General features: G+C 35.1%; 2 protein-coding genes across 3 annotated transcripts in view; one reads left to right on the top strand and one right to left on the bottom strand.

The window, feature by feature from the left end:
- LOC140168553 (INO80 complex subunit B-like) overlaps positions 1-14442 on the bottom strand; it is a 33349-nt gene extending 18907 nt beyond the window's left edge. For both annotated transcript variants that reach the window (XM_072191954.1, XM_072191955.1), the window contains exons 1-2: positions 14311-14442; positions 617-824 (exon numbers count right to left, since the gene is read on the bottom strand). In XM_072191954.1, the coding sequence (XP_072048055.1) occupies positions 617-824; positions 14311-14350 (248 nt within the window). In that variant the 5' untranslated portion in view covers positions 14351-14442. The remainder of the gene's footprint in view (positions 1-616; positions 825-14310) is intronic.
- Positions 14443-14745: 303 nt separating this feature from the next.
- LOC140168552 (rab GTPase-binding effector protein 1-like) overlaps positions 14746-19227 on the top strand; it is a 51289-nt gene continuing 46807 nt past the window's right edge. Inside the window, 1 exon segment of the mRNA XM_072191953.1 lies at positions 14746-14877. Coding sequence (XP_072048054.1) covers positions 14826-14877 — 52 coding nt within the window. The 5' untranslated portion in view covers positions 14746-14825.

Below are 19227 nucleotides of genomic sequence, written 5' to 3'. Positions count from 1 at the left end.
TTTTGAACAAAACCAAACTTTTCCTCACTATTATGATGAACTTACATCTATCATGACAAATACATTGTGTAGGCATCATCAGAATGATTCACAATAATGTCACCTTGCAAAAGTGAGTTAATTCAAAGCAAGAATGAACATTGATCAATGGATACAATGGATATCATAATTTGTATTATTTAAAAATATAAAATACAAATTACATTGGGTGCCAGTCAGTGCAGCAACAGCCGTAATTAGTACCGTATGAAACATGTGAAATCACAAGTTGGTAGTTTCGAGACGGGCCCGGCTTGGCTGCTGAATTGATGTTCGTTGTTTGACACATGCACCCCTACATGCCAGAAGTACCGGTATGACTTTGTAAATGGGGCATCCTGTATACAATGCATTAGTATGAATGGAGCACATACACAATATAGGGTATTCATAATCCATTACTGGCTTGTCTAGTACATCCACACAGCAGTCAGGTCTCAAAAATACCATTTTTGAAAGATGCAATTGAAACAAAAACTGATGCATCACTATCACAGTTAATCAAGTGTAAATTCAGCTTTAAGTGACGAGAAAAACCCAACAGGTTTTCATTGGTTTCCTTGCCTTATATACTTACTTTTTTGTTCCAAAAGTGTGCCCGCCAAACTTGATTTTCAACTTCAATGCAGGTTTGCCTGTAGAGTCGCTGCTGACCGTCTCTGAGGAAAAACTAGTAGTTATCCCATAGTCTGGTGATTCAGAGCTGTGTGAACGTTTCTTCTTATGCTTCTTGTGTTTCTTATGCTTGTGTTTCTTATGATATGGGCTGCTTGAGAGTGATACATCTATAATGCAAACAAAATATGACATGTTACAAGGTATGACATTTGTGGGTTAATTTTTTATTATTTTCTCAGCCTACATGTACATGTATGTAGTTAAATTTGGTGTCAAATTAAAGCTTGTGATGAGACCAAAACATACCGGTAAGGAATGCTGCAAAACTATTAACATTTGAATAAATATCATTTCATTAGCATTAATGTACAGGGTGGAGGAGCATTTTGTGTATCTTATTTTCCATTCAGGTTTTATATTGAAGTCAATTGGAAAATTGCCTCGAAAGAGGCTGGTGCAAAACAAATAATTTCCTCAATTATATCTCCTTGGAAATAGCTCTAACTTACATCATACATTTAAATATCAAATACATGTATAAAGTTTTTGAACAAGTTCATCTGGATTGTTGCCAGTCTGAGGAAGATGATAGATTACCATAGAAACATACGTGAGTAAATATACCATCTTTTACTACTGGATTTGATATAATGAACCTTCAAAACCACATGTATAAAGTGTTTTCTCATATGCCTATTTTTATTTTTCAGTAAAACAGTTTTCAAAAACACCACAATTTTCCTGAAATATGACACCGTTTTTGTTATGATCTCTCTCAAGGTACTTTTGCAATGCCAAGTGTAGTTTCCAACTCCTTGTTTTATTTAGGCTTTCAGAAAATGTATACACTATACACAAACTGCTGAGGCGAACAGTGTCACTTTTGCGAGTTTTAAGAAATCTCAACTCCTGAGCGATGTCGCTTGACACATGAATGCATCAACCAATCATTTCCACCAACTGGATTATTTTTGCTGAACAATGAAATGATCAGGGCTCGAAATAAGAGGGCCCAAGGGCCCTTGGCACCCCAAAATCAGTGAGGGCCCACAAAAGACACATCTGGCAGGCCCAAATGGCCCGCAAAATTTGTGGCAATTTTTCTCACTTTTTTGTCGGGTTTATAAACCAATGGCTCAAATTCGGCCCACACAACTTTGTGAGGGCCCTCAAACATTTAAGATCAAGGGCCCAAATGGCCCTCAGAAATTCTGGCTTATTTCGAGGCCTGATTGAAATGGTCTCAACCTATATTAGTTGCAAGGTTGAAAAATGTGAGGTGGCCATCACAAATGTGATGGATAAATTACAGATATATGTCCAAATTGAAATAAAGATATTTAATAAACATAACAAATTTCTCAAAAAGTGGGGCCGCCATGGCATCCCCGGCCGCCCGCTTGCTACGGCCCTGTCTTTCTCACTTACTTCCTTCCTTACTACCTATCTCCAAATGCCAAGAAGATATGACCACCCGGGTGGTATCAAATGAAAGAGAAAAAAGTAAAGAATATAATAAAAATATTTCCACACTTGGGGTGACCAAGGTGACACTCATCATAAGACCTGGGTCAATATTCACAGGGAATACAGAAGATTGGGAAGTGTCACTCTATATAAATTTTTAAAAGTAATCAAAGTTATTAAACTATGGAAGCCGCCATTACCCTGCCAATCACCGATTGATTTGTCATCAAGTAAAAGGCACCTATCATGCACAAACTTTAATCTCGCAGCACACGATGGACCCATTTTCCATGCAGAAACGGCTGTAAATAGAGATGCACATGGCAGCTATTATTATGACCTCAAATATGTCTGAAAATAGCTGCCTTTTTGCTTAGTTCAAATGGATTTGCATTTTATTGAGAAAATGCAGAGATATGACGTACTATAAAAACTTTCACTAAAGGCAGCTATTATGTATGTATAACTGATATATAATACAATAACTGCCAGCCGGACTTTTACTGGTTGGCTCTGTCCGAACTTTAAGGGGGTACTACACCCCTGGCCAATTTTGTGCCTATTTTTGCATTTTTCTCAAAAATTATAGCGCATTGACCAGTGACAAAAGACATGTTGTAGGGGCAAGCAACTATTGCTCTGAAAATTCAGCAACTCAAGGCAAGTAGTTATTGATTTATTGATCAAATACTGGTTTTCCCTCATTTTTGACTGCAACTCCACAACTGTCTGTGCCGAAATAAAATTTCCAGTACAGTAGTTGTAAGCCTTGCCCTTGTAATATATACATCTATCTTACTTGTCACCAATGCACTATAGTTTTTGAGAAAATGCAAAAATATGCACAAAATTGGACAGGGGTGTTGTAACCCCTTAAGCTCACGGTGCACCCCTTCCCGACCTCCAATTGAATTTAAATTTGGAGGGGATGATTTTCTAGTTAAATGGCACAGTTTGACACTAGGAGCAAAAAATATGGTTGACATGAGGGGCGTTTGATGCACCCTAATGCGCATGATTGGTTGAGAGCCGGGCATAAACAACGTTCATGCCCGGCTACATGTACTTCAGCGTGACGATTTTGGTATCTAGAAAAAACACAGAATTTTTTTAAAAGAAACTTACATCTTATATTTTGTTATTATTTGATGAAAACAATCACTGATAGAATTCATAGAATTGAGGGCATGATCGTTGTTTATGCCCTCAATTCTATGAATGAACCCCTAATTTAGTCATGAATAAGGGTGTGAGTGAGTCCCGGGAATTTTTTTTTTTTTTTTTTAAAGTTTTTTTAAAAGTTTTTTTTTTTGGTTTTGTAGTGTCTCTGGACCTAGACCTAAATGCTAGGATCATTCATGGTTGACCTAAAATTAAAAAAATTAACAAATTTTGCACGATGTTTGTGTTTTAATAAGAAAATTGATATTTTGTGATAAATGGGGACGTTTACTTCCTGGAACCCTAAACCAGGCGTCCTCTACCCATCAAAAAAAAAAAATTAAAAAAAAGTTTTTTAATTTTTTTTTAGGTCAACCATGAATGATCCTAGCATTTAGGTCTAGGTCCGGGGACACTAAAAACCGGAAAAAATAACTTTCAATTTTTTTAAATTTTTTTTTTTTGCATTTTTTTTTTTTTTTTGCAATTTCGGGTAAACAACCATTTAGTCATGAAAATATTAAATATGGTCATTTTCACGGTAAAGGGTGTAACTTTGGATTTTTAACATTTTGATCCGTAGTGTTCTAATAAAGCCACAGAATTCCATGATTTTTGGCCACATAAGTCATCTAGTTAGCAGCTACCTTGGGTAGCATAATCATCTTCGGGAGTTACTGCGTTCAGTTTTGGCAGGCTTAAATGTACCTAATATTGCCATTTTGAAAAACTGTAAAAAACAGTAACATTTTTGTAAAACCCTGTGTTTTCTTCAGTTAGTTCATGGATAATTTTTCTTATCCTGAAAGTACGGTCATATGTTCAGTAAACACTGCCACATTAGATTTAATTGTGAACAGCCCTGTATTTTTGAGAACCGGACTTGATATTTGTCGTTTCGAGGCTTCATTTTCCGTTAACAATTGTTAACAAACTTTGTGGGTATAGCTTTGGTTCATAATTCTTGGTTATTTCTTCACTTCTTCTTGATTCATAACAGTTGATATCTTAACTTGAAATGGGTAACAAAAATTAGTCGATTTGCAAGCTTTTAAAATTTTTATAAAATCTTGACTTCAAAGAGCCGATTTTCCGTTAACTTTTTTGAAGCCTCCGAAACAAACTGTTCAGCAAGCTTGGGCAAATATAAATAAAAGAGCTCATCCAATCTATTTATCAAAATGTAGCAAAGTAGATCCCCAAGCCACTTGTTTTTAAATCATGGAGATATATATCACCGTTTGAAAATGGGACCCAATACAAACTTTCCGTTAACAATTGAAGCCTCCGAAACAAATGAAGCCTCCGAAACAACAGTAAGCTTAATTATCATCTATGCATATCTAAATTGGTATGTTCCATATTGATATCTGCATTGTAATTGTTGCATGATATGTGCAGAATGTCATAAATTAAAAAAAAATTGATATTATGGTTAATGCTTGAAAAATATACTGATATCCAAGAAAGTCTGTTTCGGAGGCTTCACATGCAAATAACACCATACTTAACAAATGGGTGAAAAAATTACCATGTTATAAATCTACAATATCAGCCGCATAGAATCATTGATTCAATACACACAAGAAAATAACAGCTTAGATGATCCCAACAGTGTTGTTTTCAAAAAAACTACTTCTGCAATGTTTAGCCATTGTTAACATGAAACCAACGAAACAAAAAAATGACTTGCTGTGATAATTTAATTTTTGTCACAACTGAAATTCAATACTTAGAAGCAAAGCATGAAAATTGGTAATTGTGATATTATTTACCTATTTTTCATGTCAACTTGTAGTAGTTAGCCAAATATTTTACTTTTATGATCACCTGTGTTGTTAACTGAAGCCTCCGAAACACAAATCGCTTGAATTGCCAATTCTAAAAATAACTCCAATTTCTGTGAAACTTGGCTGGGAGGTTCCTTTCATCAAGTAGTATTTGTACATGAAGTTAGACATTTAAATTATTTTAGGAACCCAATTAAAACTTAAAAAATATGTTTAAGGTTGGGAAATTTCCATTGCAAATGACCCTTGATGTTAAAAATTTTCAAAATTGCAATTACAAACATAGCAAAACATGGTATAAAATTTAACTTATATCTGTTGACTTACTTTGGAATGGGATTTCACATGTATTCCAGCTTTCATGTCATAATTTTCTGAGCTTATGTAAAATACATTTTTTCTTAGATTTTAACCAAAATGTTATGGAAATGTCAAATTTTTTATCAGAAATCAAAAGATTTAAGCCTTGAAACATTATTTTACTGGAATTTAAGTTGCTTTTATGCATGATTACAGTAAACAGAAACATATTTAAGTGGTTTGAAATTTTGACCCTAAAAATCAAAAGTTACACCCTTTACTGTGAAAATGACCATATATATATGAATGAACCCCTATTTATATGGTATCCCCAAGGGTCGCACTAACCTGCGTCATTGCGTCATGGACGCGTTTCTGGAGCTTCTGACGCACAGAAATTTGTTTCAGTAAAACCTGTGCGTCAAAGAATGACGCAGACTTTCCGGGCCGACTATATCAAATAAAACGAATGCTGGACGGTTCGCACCCTTTCAATTTCGGACCCGTGCACTTTCGCCCCTTTCTATTTCGCACCGTGCACTTTCGCCCCCTTTTTATACTGCGTGTATTGTGCTGCTGTTGATTGATGCACGATCGATTGCTTGAGCTCCGGGCGGTGCGGCGTAGTATGTTGATAGTGCTGGGGCCGTCGGGCATGCACTTATTAAGTCATGATAAACCGGGAAGGAAGGAAAGAAAGGATATTTTATAACAAAATAGAGGAACGATTTTTTTTTCTCAGTATATATTACAGGCCAGATATTTTAGCAGCAGGCTTACCCAAAATAATGAAATAATTAGAATTCAATGATAAAAATAGTAATAATAATAAATAGTAATAATAATAATAAATTTATAATTATTTAATTATTAATTATAATATGTATAAAAACAGTGAAAATTTGTTCCAACTGACGACCAAAGGATGGATCCAAAAGGATACAAGTGTCAACAAGCAATGGATAAAATTAAAAACAATGAAAGTATGACACAACATCCAATGGGGGAGTAACACAAAACATATAAACAAAGTTAATTTAATAATATAATATGATGATAATAATAATAATATGATAATAATAATAACAATGTTAATAATATAAACAAAGTTTATTTAATAATATAATATAATGATAATAATATGATAATAATAATAAGAAGAATAACAATGATATGAGGATGAATGCAGATTATTTTTATCATATTCATTTATTATAAATTTTTTGTCTCTTAGTGAAATATTGTATTAGTCTATGTACATTTTTGCATTATAATTATCTTTTAACAAACTTTTATATCTTATATATTTTAGTAATGTTTTAATATCCACACGGACATGTGGAAGATCAATATTGTATTGAACATATTTTACCGTGTATAAATAAAGTTATTATTATTATTATTATTATTATTATTATTATTATTATCCCCTCACTTTTCTCTGGCTACATAATGTTTATGAAAAAAAAATAATTCTTGCAGATTTAATTAGTCTAGCAAAAATATCGTCAATTTTGAATTACGTTCTGGTGTACCAGAACGAAATTACAACAGTGGCCTATGGAGCAGTGTAATACACATAGTCATGCATAACTCGCATAATGCAAAATCGGAATCAACTGAAATTTTGGGAATAAGATTTTTTCAAGCATATCTACCATGTCTACTAAAAAATATCATAAAAAGATGATACTAGGATCACGAAATACTCCTTTAAGATATATGTCAATTATGCGTCAGACCCATATAACCGAAAAAAAGAAAGAAAGGAAAAAAGAAAGAAAGGAAATAAAGAAAGAAAGGGAAAGAAAAAACGAAATCCAAAGAAATTAAGATGAACTGAACAAATCTAATTGATAGAAATAAATTGATTGTTTAAAACTGTTTATTATGTGCAGCAACATCCAAAAACAAAACAGGGTTCAAAAGACAAAGCAGCTTTCTTGATTAAAAAAAAAGAAGAAAAAAAAGGCACTATTAAAACGAAAAAAAAAGGAAAAAGAAAAGAAAAATAAAGAAAGAAATTCATCTCCTTTACACGATCTTTATTATCTAAGAAATAGATGCTATATTACATTATTGACATCTTGAGTTCAAACATCCCGCCTTAAAATTGTCGGCATATTTAGCAGATTAAGATATAAGATGTGCCGTGGTGTTAATAAAGCATCGTCATAATGAGTCCGTGATTGACAGGCCAGTAAACAAAATGAATCATGAACACATAAATGTCAATCATTTACAGATTAAAATAGGTGGGAGAGAGGGGGATGGCAGGACGTCAAAATGTAAACCGATGGCTCACTCTAGGAGAACGGAAAGGGTGTGTCACCCCTGAAATACTCATTCATTAGTACTAGTTTGTTTTGAGAAAGTTTCACGTGTGAAACTTTAACGATTCGTGAGCTAAGATGTAGAGAAAAACGTCATCATTCGTGCTGGAAACGGAAAATCTGAAAACTGATACTGAAGACGGTGACTCCCATACGACGTCCTATTTCTATCAAAGTTTAATGGCAAGTCTCATATTTTACCAAATGCAAACTGAGGACCTAGTGTTTATTCCTGCCCAAAACTAGCCATATGCACCTTGTACTTTTGCTGTTCTCGGACATTGTAAACACGTGTTTTTTCTGCAATTTAAAAGGCCCGCCTTTTTGCGTGATTTGGCAGTGTCCCTAGACTATTGATTTTATGCTAATGCTGTTACGTAATCATGTGTATGATATAATTTTTACATGTGTTGTTTGAAAGACAAGGTACAGTGTTTATGTAATCATTGAGAAATGCCATGAAAACAATCCACAAATGACGTCACGAGTCAACTCTTAAAACATACTGACTGCCCCTCGTATGTAAGAATTTTTTTTAAACATAAAAATGCATAAACATCAAAAAATCATACATCAAATATATCAAAATTCATTAAAAGTATTTACATTTCTTTGTTTTATACAATTTACGTAACACTTGTAGAAATATATATTAAATTAATTAAGAACACAGACAAAATACATCATTCATTAAAAGACATAAAAGTTAAAACATTTGGTTCATTATTTACATTTCTCATTAAAACGAACAGAAAACTTTCCTGATTAATAATATTTTACGATCGACGTCAAGAGGCATATGGCACTTTTGCGTGTCTGTTTACGGTACCCTACCATTGATTGGACCCACACCATACCCGGCGCTTTCGCGTAAGTCATTCATTACATAATGGGTTGAAGGAGTCACACTTTATACAATCACGCGCCGCGCGGTATTCGGAGACTTGTCAAGCAATCGATCCGCACGGGTGTGTTCTGGGATCGAATATATGCGTGCTACTGCCTAGTCACCGTAGAGGCTACCATTGCATTGATTGAACCCATGTCACGCCCGGCGCCAGCGTACTAGTGGCAGCTAATACTCATGTGAAGAAAGGTGGTGAAAGTCGGCACAGCATTATCGCAAAGCTGCTGCAGGCATTTGTTTTGCTTGTGCGCATTTGAGAAATTTGCTAAGTATTGTTTTTCTATGAGTGTCATGTCAAAGAAGATCAATTCGCAACATAATTAAAGATGGGATAAAATTATAAATTATAAGCCATCATATTTTTGGCCATATCAATATTAGGCCCTATAAATTTTATACTTTATAGGCCATAAATAATTGAATACTAAATTATATAGCCTATTATAAAGTACTAATAAGGTAACATAATTCTAATAATAATAATAATAATAATAATAATAATAATAATAATAATAATTCTAATAATAATAATAATAATAATAATAATTATAATTATAATTATAATTATAATTATAATAATAATAATAATATAATAAAAATAATTAATAGGCTTAAAATAAAATAAAATAGAAATGAAATAAAATAAAATAGGCCTAAGTAAAACAAAATAACAAATCAAAAACATAATGAATACCAATCTTTAGTGAAGCACATTTAATATATCGTAATAATATAGGCCTATTAAATTCAATCGAACCGGAGAATCCATCAACATACTATTTGCTTTTGTACACGCTGGACCCAGTACCGGTACTGCAAACACAGACAATCAACACTCAAAAGTCAACCAATACTATACACATACAACACCCCACTGTACCGCCGGGAGTTGAAGCGATCGATCGTGCATCATCAATCAACAGCAGTACATTACCCGCGGTTTAAAAAGGGGGCGAAAGTGCACGGGTGCGAAATTGAAAGGGGGCGAAAGTGCACGGGTCCGAAATTGAAAGGGTGCGAACCGTCCTGTTTCCAAATAAAACGTACAATGTAAACAATGAAACAATGTCAAAACTATCATCATTCTTAGCTTGGTTTTCATCAATATTGACAAACACGCTTGATTTTACAGTAGACTAAGAATCAACAATGATGACTTTATGGTTGAATTTGCAAAGATCGCCAAGTTTCGTAAGTAAATTGATGGAAATTACATAGCAATTTACGACGACGAAAGCAAAAATGTCACCGGAAAGCCTGACAATCTTCAAAAAAAAAAAAAAAATAAATAAATAATGGTCGCCGGGAATCGATCAATTTTCATAACTTTAACAAAAGAAACCTTTTTCATGTTTCATAAGAGTATATTTGACACAAAACTGTTAAAATAAGACTGTTTTGTTGCGCCAAACGGCAAAATCTGAGCAAAATAGGTTGCTAAAAAAAGAACAAATTGGACCATTTTCGGACTTTGCTATATCAAGCCTGTATGCCATTATGGTCACATTGCTCAATAACGTGCAGTGATTGGTTCATTACATGCTAACAGCTAATGAATATTCATAATTCTATTGAATCAGCAGAGCTGAAAACTAGTAAATAAATAAAATAAACAATAAATAATGAAAATAAAAAGTTAAAAAACCTAATAATTAATAAATTAAATAAGAAAATGCAAAATTAAAAATAAATAAGAGTAAAACAAAAAAATAAAGCAAATAAATTTTTAAAAATAGATCAAATATGAAATAAAAAAAAGAAATTATGAAAACTCCAAATAAAATAAAATAAGAAAATGCAAAATTACTAAGAGTAAAACAAATACTAATAAAAGATAGACAAAACCAAAATAAAATAAGAAAATGCAAAATTGATATAAATAATAGTAAAACAAAGGAAAAAGCATAAATTTTTTAATGAAATAGATAAAATCAAAAATCAATTAAAAAATTATGAAAAATCCAAATTATATAAATACCTTGTGGGCACTGGGCAGTATCCCACGGACAACCAGGTTGTAATTTCTGGTTGTCCACCAAAGTTTTTGGTTGCCCGTAAGCTGCCACAATCCCGGTGGGGTCACTCCCTGGCAGGGGGGACGCATAGGACCGTTACCACAAGTACAAATTACCCCCTTTTGCAGTTGATTTCAAGGACTAATCATGGAATTTTGCCCCCTTTTTTACTCCAAAACAAGGACAAAATGGTACTCCGAAACACACCTATTTTTTAGATTCCAAGGACACATTTGCAATTTTGACCCTATTTCAACATTTCAAGGACGAGGCTTTTATGAATGTTTTTTCAGTAATTAACAGGGCATCACAGAATTCAAGTAGTACACCTTGCATATAAATCAGAGATACATAGTGGTGGTTGTTGAAATACAAATATTTCTGTGACATCCTGTATAATTACAGTGCTAACTATTCCGAAATCAGTAACAGAAAATCGAACCAGCTACTGGTATGTAGAGCATTACCGTGGTTATAGCAACATTTCTGCGAATCTATGCTAAGCCTACGCACGAAATAGAACCGAGAACAATATTGATTACGGGATGAGTACGAAGTAGGAAACCAAATTTATTCCAGTGATTTATTTATCTGGCCAGCTATCCACGGGATTGGGAGAAAATAATAAGAACCCCTTTTTTTCAATTTCGCGGACATTTGTGCAATAAAATACCCCTATTTTTCCAATTTCACAGACAATTTTTGTCCGTGGACAAGCCCTAAAAATGAGCCCTTTTTCCGCGATTATGGTAACGATCGTGCGGTCAGTATTGCAAGTTGAGTGACCCCACCGGGGCCACAATCTGAAACAACTACATGTGACCAATATTAGTAGAGTGAGTGTAGTCAATTTATGAACAATTACTCTTAAATATTGAACAATTCCAATTGTGTCAGGTTTGAGCAAACTAACATGCTGAAAAAAGTGACTTTTGGCTGTAAATCTTTGGTTGTCCGCCGGACAACTAGAGCATTATTTTCGGTTGTCTGGTGCATTATTTGGTTGTCCCAGGCGAACGGACAACCACAATTTCGAATTCGAACACTAGTTGCTTGTGGGGGTCTAGAGGTTGGGGAGCCATTTATAAGCATAGTTACGTCATGAGAATTGTTCACTTGACCCTTAAAAAAATCATTTGACCCCTAAGTTTTTGATTTTAAGTCAGTTAAGGGGTCATCTGTGACCCCTAGTTTTAACCTGCCAGCGCTACCCCTGGGTATCCCCCCGTATGGTATATAACTCATGAACTACATGATCATGGCATGTACATGAATTAAGTTTTTAACGTACCGCACCAGCGTTTCGTTTCATATTGGAATTTCCTCCTTTTACCAGTATACTGTTGACATATTTCTTTTTATACAAATCCAATAAAAATGAAGATGTTTTAAAACTCACATTTTATAATCAAATTACGAAATTCTTGGCCAAACTGGAACACTTTGAATGCTAGTGGCTCCGCGATAAACACACGCGAATATAGCGCGGTACAGAAGAAAGTATATACAAGCGCCTTATACTGCGTACACGCTTAGTACACTACATGGACGCAACACGCATGTTCCAGTTTGGCCAAGAATTGCCTAATTTTATTATAGTATGTATGACCAGTTTATGCTGGTTTCATACTTTCTGCCGCTTATTACCGCTGAGCGGCGTGACGCTTCATTCTGCTTGTACTTTTCTGCAAGCGGAGCGGCACACCACTGAGCGGCAGCAGCATGACTCTGAAAGCCACTCTTGCCGCTCAGCACCGCTCCAAAATCGTATTTTGTTCTCATACGTCAAAGCGGCACCGCTCCAAGTTGACTTGATTCAACCCCCAGCGGTGCTGCCGCCGTGGCAAAGCGGTGGCGTGATTGATACAGTGCTGTACGGTGCAAAACCTGATTGAGGAGCCAATGGCTCCTAACTTTATAAATTTAGGCGCCCATATTTTGCTCCCAGGTAAAAAATATGTGGTGCCAACTGAACAGCCATGTGCGTTGAATGTTCATAGCTGCTGTACTCAATCTACATATTCCCATTGAACTCTACATACTTCTTACTATACACAGCATGTACAGTGTAGGCCTATATGTTTTCCAGGAAGTCCCCATTGAGACATGATAAATGCATATATTCATAGCATACATTCATACTCTTGAATGCTACATTACATACATGTTTTGCATTTGCTGGCGATTAAAAGCTTCAATAGTTGGTCGCCATTGGCGCCAGGGATTGAATATTTAGTCGCCATCAGAAAAAATCTAGTCGCCAATGCGCCTAAAATGGTCGCACCGTACAGCACTGGATTGATATATGACGGCTTGCCGCTGCTGGTCTTCGCTAGTGTTTTTGGTGCGATCGCGCAGTGAATTAAATCATCTTCAGAGCAGCAAGGCGACAAGCGGCAGGAAAGTATGAAACCAGCATTAGTACCCGGTACCGGTCCGGGGGTCGGTTATAGAAAAAATATTAAATTTGTGGACATCGTGGAACATTCAACTAAAAGTCTAGAACTACATGTACGCTTGTTACTCCGGTCTCCGCGACTATAAACATGCTAATCATGCTACATGTAACTACGCGCGCGCGTACAAAGCTACTCTACGCGTCCATATTAGCGAGGCTATCTGCGTACAAATGCTTACTACGCACATCCACGCAAAGAGTTTCTCCCAGCAAATAAGTAAACTGGAATTGTTATGTGAAAAGGATGAAAGTTTTTGTCAAACCATGTTTCCCTTTTGACTTTTGTCATGTTTGTCAGAAGATGAATTTTGGGTCAAAATAGAATTTTTTCCCAAAAATGCCCCTTTTTGACCCCTTTTTTGACCAAAACGGTGATTTTCACCAAGGCATATCTCACAGAAAAAAATATTCAAAAGTGAAGTCAATGTTGCGCATTCTGCTTCCTAAAGCATTGAATCTGTTGTCAATGCAAACTACATGTAGAGCATCTGAAAACGATTCATTTTGGTTTTATTCATCATTTTCTCCAAAAATGGTGTTTTCAGTGGCACAAAATGGCACAGATTTACATACCCGGTAGGGCTTTATTATCAAGTAAAATAAATAGCGCCCTCACTCAGATGTGCCTGTCCCTAACTCCGCGACTATAAACATGCTATTCATACATGTATGTACATACATGCTATGTAACGGCGCGCGTGATTGGTCGAGAGCCGGGCATAAACAGCGTTTATGCCCGGTGGCCCGGATGTGCGATCGCGGGGTAGGGAAAACGAAGGAAATTTACGGTTTTTAATGATGTTACTTGGCATTTTTTGTTATTATTTTGATGAAATAAGAAGCACAAAATGTTCTGGTATGTATGAGCGGGGTTCATTCATATATTTTCATGACTAAGCGGTTGTTTATGCCCTCGCCGCAAGCGGCCCCTCGGCCTCGGGCATAAACAACCGTTTAGTCATGAAAATATATGAATGAACCCCTAAATCATGCTACATGTAACTACGCGCGCGCGTACAAAGCTACTCTACGCGTCCATATTAGCGAGGCTATCTGCGTACAAATGCTTACTACGCACATCCACGCAAAGAGTATGTCCATGATGTACACGAATTTCAATTTGATAATTTTTCTAGTAAATATTCAGGCCTATTATTTAACTTAAAAGCTTACTATAGTCATGAATCATGATAGTCTATTATTTTATAAAAAGCAAGCTTACCTTGCGATGCATCATCGTCTGTATCTTTCTTCTTTGCCATTGAAGCTTTAAGCTTCAAAGTGGGAGCAAAATGTCTTTGAAATTCTCAGCTCCACATGTCTGTAGACTGTATATAAAGCTTACAGGATCGGACAGAATCAGAATGCTTTATTTTTACAAGCAAAACCAATTATTGGCAAAACCGGAATTGGCGATGGTGATCATCTGATCATGGGAAGAATACTGCAGCCAGTCTGACTGCTGCAGCCACTTTCACTCAGCTAAATAAATAATTTCAGCTATCTTTTTCCCCGAAAAGGTATATATTTATAATAACAAAAGCAATGAATTTACAGGAAATAAATTTCTTGTGTCAAATTAATGCTTAAATTATAAAATAGATTCATGGATTGTAGTTGTAAATAAAAGAAAAGGGTCAAAGGTCATCCTCTTAAAATGGCCGTCTATCGTAAGAAAATATAATTCGTGTTTTGATAATTGTTTAGGCAAATTTCTCCAAATTAACTCCATAAATCATGGCAAATCAGGAATCAGATGCTCAGTTGGGAGGAAGTGAAAGCTTCCAAGGTAAGTAGCAAAGCTAAAATGATTAGTATAATGCACAGGGCCAGCGCTAAAATATTGCATTCATCATGATCATTTTTGACATGTCACTTGTCATTGACATTTGCTTGTCAGTCACTGATCGACATGATTGACTGTGGTTTGCTCACATTTCAGTGACGCCCTCATTTTTTCCTCGAATTTCTACTTTTTACATGATTGTTACTTATACCCAGTGGTTTACTAAAATGCCACGTGAAAGACTAACACCGACCCAGTTAGTCGGAATTATGCACTTTCAGTTTCTCACACGATCATGACGATTGAACGGGAATTGGATTGCGTACTTTTTCGATGTCTAGTGAGCAAATTTCTTCAATATTTTGAGAAAATGATGTGAAATTTTCTATTCTATATTGTTTGGTAATAATGTCTTTTGCCAATAGTATGTTTAAAGTTGTAATTTTGTGTTTTTGATCGCAAAGATAGGATATTTTCGTTCCCGATTCGAATTCTGAACCCTTCTTCGCAAGGGTGCCGATTTCACTTACACTTACACTTACACTTACAGTTTGATGGGAGAGAGTAGGCTTACGCCTTTAAGTACCCCATATCTTTCCAATGTCTGTCTAGTTGTGATTTGAAGGAGTTTGTTGTCTTGACATTCACTACGTAGGCTGGCAAGGAGTTCCACTGATTGACAACTCTCTGTGAGAAGAAATCTTGTCTGCTCCTGAGCGCTTTTGTGTAGCCTTGGTTTGAACAGCTTCTGACTGTGTCCTCTTGTGTCTGTGGTTGCTAGCTTGAAGAATCTGTCTTGGTCCACTCTCTCAAGATGATTTAAGATCTTGAATGTTTCGATTAAGGCGATATAATACCCCGATTTTCATCAGTACCCCTCTTCTTTTTTTTCTTGCAAATTTATTAAGTACATATATGTTTATCACCTCATGTCCTTAACTTATAAAATATATCTACATATAAAGTGACTTTCAACCATTTTAGTAAGTCATTTTAACCCTATATATTTTTTGTTTACTGTAACCTAGTAACTCAGATCTGTGTTTCATAACAAACCATAATTTATTCTTTTCAAAATGTTCAAGTAGGGTACATGAATAGAATACATTAAATCCTTTGTTATACTCTCTATAGAAAATCTATAGTGGTGCATGCAAAATACCTACCATGATATAACACTGAATAAATTAAATACACACTTATACAATAGATGCATAGTCATTAGTTGTTAGGAGAAGAAAAGGCTATTAGGTCACCGTATGTCAGGTTATAGGTCAATTGGTTCAGGTCAAATTTAAGCATCAATTTTGAATACACATGTGAGAGTCTGTGATATCATATGAGGCATAATTTTGATATTCTGTCTTTAACTGGATATATATCGAGAAGTGCATGGTGGATATACTAATATACCTTGGGATGTAAATGGTGAGTACAATTTAGAATGCCTAGTTGAGACGGATTTCACAAATAAATATAAAATAGTTACCAAAATCACAAAAGGTAAGCTTACGGAAAACTACCCAATATGGTTGTATAGGTGACAAGAAATACAATTTTTTTCATCATTGCTGTAGTATGGTTGTTGTAACCTGTTACCTATGGCTTAATTAAGTTTCAGTGCAATAATGTCGCAAGTTAAAAATACAAAATATAGCTCAACATTGAAAATAGAAGCATTTTAACCAGTTCCTTTTTGATAGTTGTGGAGCACCAAGTTCATGAAGTCATAAAAGAAATCAGGAACCACTTATTCCCATTTTACATATCAACTTTATTTCCCTAATGTGTTAGCAACACATATCCAAAATTTTAACGAAATCCGTTGATAGTAAGCTTTCCAAAATGAAGTGAATTTAAATCATCAGTGATGTACCTCCTTTTGGCTTCTATCTGTAAAAGCATGTAAGCTACATTGATACCGATACCACCAATAAAAGCGAGAATATTTGCCCTTCATTTTGCATACCACTTTGTCCAATTTTTTTTTGTAATTTCTTCACAAAATGCAAAAAAATTCAAAAAAAAATCAATGGGTGTAGTACCCCCTTAAGTCGCCTCTTACTCTTCTTTGTTCCAAGGTATAAAGCTTCAGCTTTTGAAGCCTTTCCTCGTAGGTCATGTCTCTTATATCTGGGACCAATTTAGTAGCTCTCCTCTGGACTTTTTCCAGAGTGGTGATGTCTTTCTTTAATCCAGGACTCCAAGCTTGAACACAGTATTCCAGGTGTGGTCGGCAGAACTTTGGCGATAATTTTGCCTTTTTGGACACTAAAATGCATTCGATCCTTAATTTTGTTTCAACCGAGTCTTAAATTAGCAAGCACAATAAGGTTGGTACCACTTTTATATATATACATTGACAAAATTTTTAAGATTTTTTTTCAAGTTTCTAACCGGCGCAAATCGTTAAGTGTGTATTTCCCATTGACATCCAAAGTGGCGTAAGCCATACATAGGTATATTACGGCGTACATACGGCGTATATATAGGACTGGCAAGCGAGTCTACTTGAGGTCGCAGAAAAAAATTTAAAAAAAACAAAACAAATTTATTTATTACCGTATTGTTTGTAATAAACGCCTGGGCGTTGCATTTTTCAAAAGGGGGCGTTTATTGGAAGTGAATTGTCAGTGAAAAAAGCTTAAAAATCGTGTTCAATTTCCCGATGGTGCTCCTATTAAAAGGAGGGATTTATGACAAGATACATGATGGCAGCGCCCATGGAAAATGATATTGTCGTGGGAAATACAACAAAATTACACCAGTAAGTGCATGGAATTAGTGAAATTCTACCATAATTAGGCAATGAAATGGATGGGAGTTGAGTCATAATAGGTTTTGTCCATCAATTTAGCGATTGTGACTAACATGACTGATGCAAGTTTCAATCAAGCTTACCTACACGGGATGTCATGGAAATGTTCACATTTTTGTAAATTTTTCACAGAAAAATTGGAGGGGGGGGGGCGTTTATTAGAGGGGGAGCGTTTATTACAAACAATACGGTATTTAAGTTTGCGGCGACTTTGGAGAACCACTGGACCTATTATGACATTTCAGGATCATTCACAGTTAATTTGAAAAAAGAAAAAAAAAATCAGAAAAAAATTACGAAAAAATTATAGTTTGTACATCCTCTCATGATTGAGAATTTGTTATTTTGGCTATAACTAATGTTTACCTCTTCATCTAATAGAATAGATGCATTGGTTTTCCATACATTTATAATAATGTGATAGATGAAGATCGAGGTAAACACAAGTTAATGGTTTGCATAAAAGGATAACAAACTGTAATTTTTTCGTAATTTTTTCCAATTTTTTTTTTCCAAATTAACTGTGAATAATCCTAGCCCTCCAGAATAGGTCCAGTGGTTTTTCAAAGTAGCAGAAAACTTCTAAAAAAATGTTTTTAAAAAAAGCGTGCCCTGGACCCCGGCCGTTAGGACTTCGCGCTCGTGATGGCCGCTACGCGCACATAGGCCTAGTTCAGTTATTTCACAGAAAATTTCCAGCAATTGTCATCAAGTTCCCAGACTGCAGAAAATTTTCTGGAGGCCTTCTGTAGTCCATACAGGACCAACGCAATATAAAATCAGAATCTCAATACTCAAGCTAATGACTATTATATCCTTTCAACACATATATTCAAGTGCAAGGATCTAAATATGGCTTCTTTAGAACAAAAAAATTACAGGAGATATTCATCATTTTCTACCCTAGACTATGCCATAGTCTATTTTTGATAAATAAAAGCATGTTAATCATGATGAAAGCATTCAGTTGAACTCGAAATTATACTGATATTTAATACATCAAAATACTAGTACAAAATTGTTATGAAAAAGTTAATATAATTATATTAGTGACAGTAAAAGTAAAGTGGCTTATATTATTGAATGCAACATATCATAATGTCATAATTGTATTGAGCTGTATTGGCACTTCAGTACTGAACAATTCTGATTTTAGAATCTGCCAGTTTATTAATCGCGAAATTCCAGGTTAGAAATAGACTATATGGACATTCAATTAAAAAGCGTGATTTTGAACAGGCAAAGTCCCTAACACTCACACTGTCAATCATACTTGTTTATCAATCAAATTTAACATAAGCAAATACAAGGCGCGCTCATTGACTTACTGACGCGTTCATGCAATTACACAACACAAAGGCGGCGTGAGGCCACATACTTGTGTACCATGTAGTTATTAATGGTAATGACAGGTACCGGAGGATTTAAACCATAACGAGATCTGGGCGACCAATCACAAGCCAGATCCATTTAAAGATGTATTACATCATCGCCAATTTTAGTAGGCCAGATTTCCGACAATCTCATCCATAGAA

Source organism: Amphiura filiformis, chromosome 13 (genome assembly GCF_039555335.1).
Source record: "Amphiura filiformis chromosome 13, Afil_fr2py, whole genome shotgun sequence".
NCBI lineage: Eukaryota > Metazoa > Echinodermata > Ophiuroidea > Amphilepidida > Amphiuridae > Amphiura > Amphiura filiformis.
Note: the sequence above shows the minus strand (reverse complement) of the source record. Positions and strands in the feature narration are given on the sequence as shown.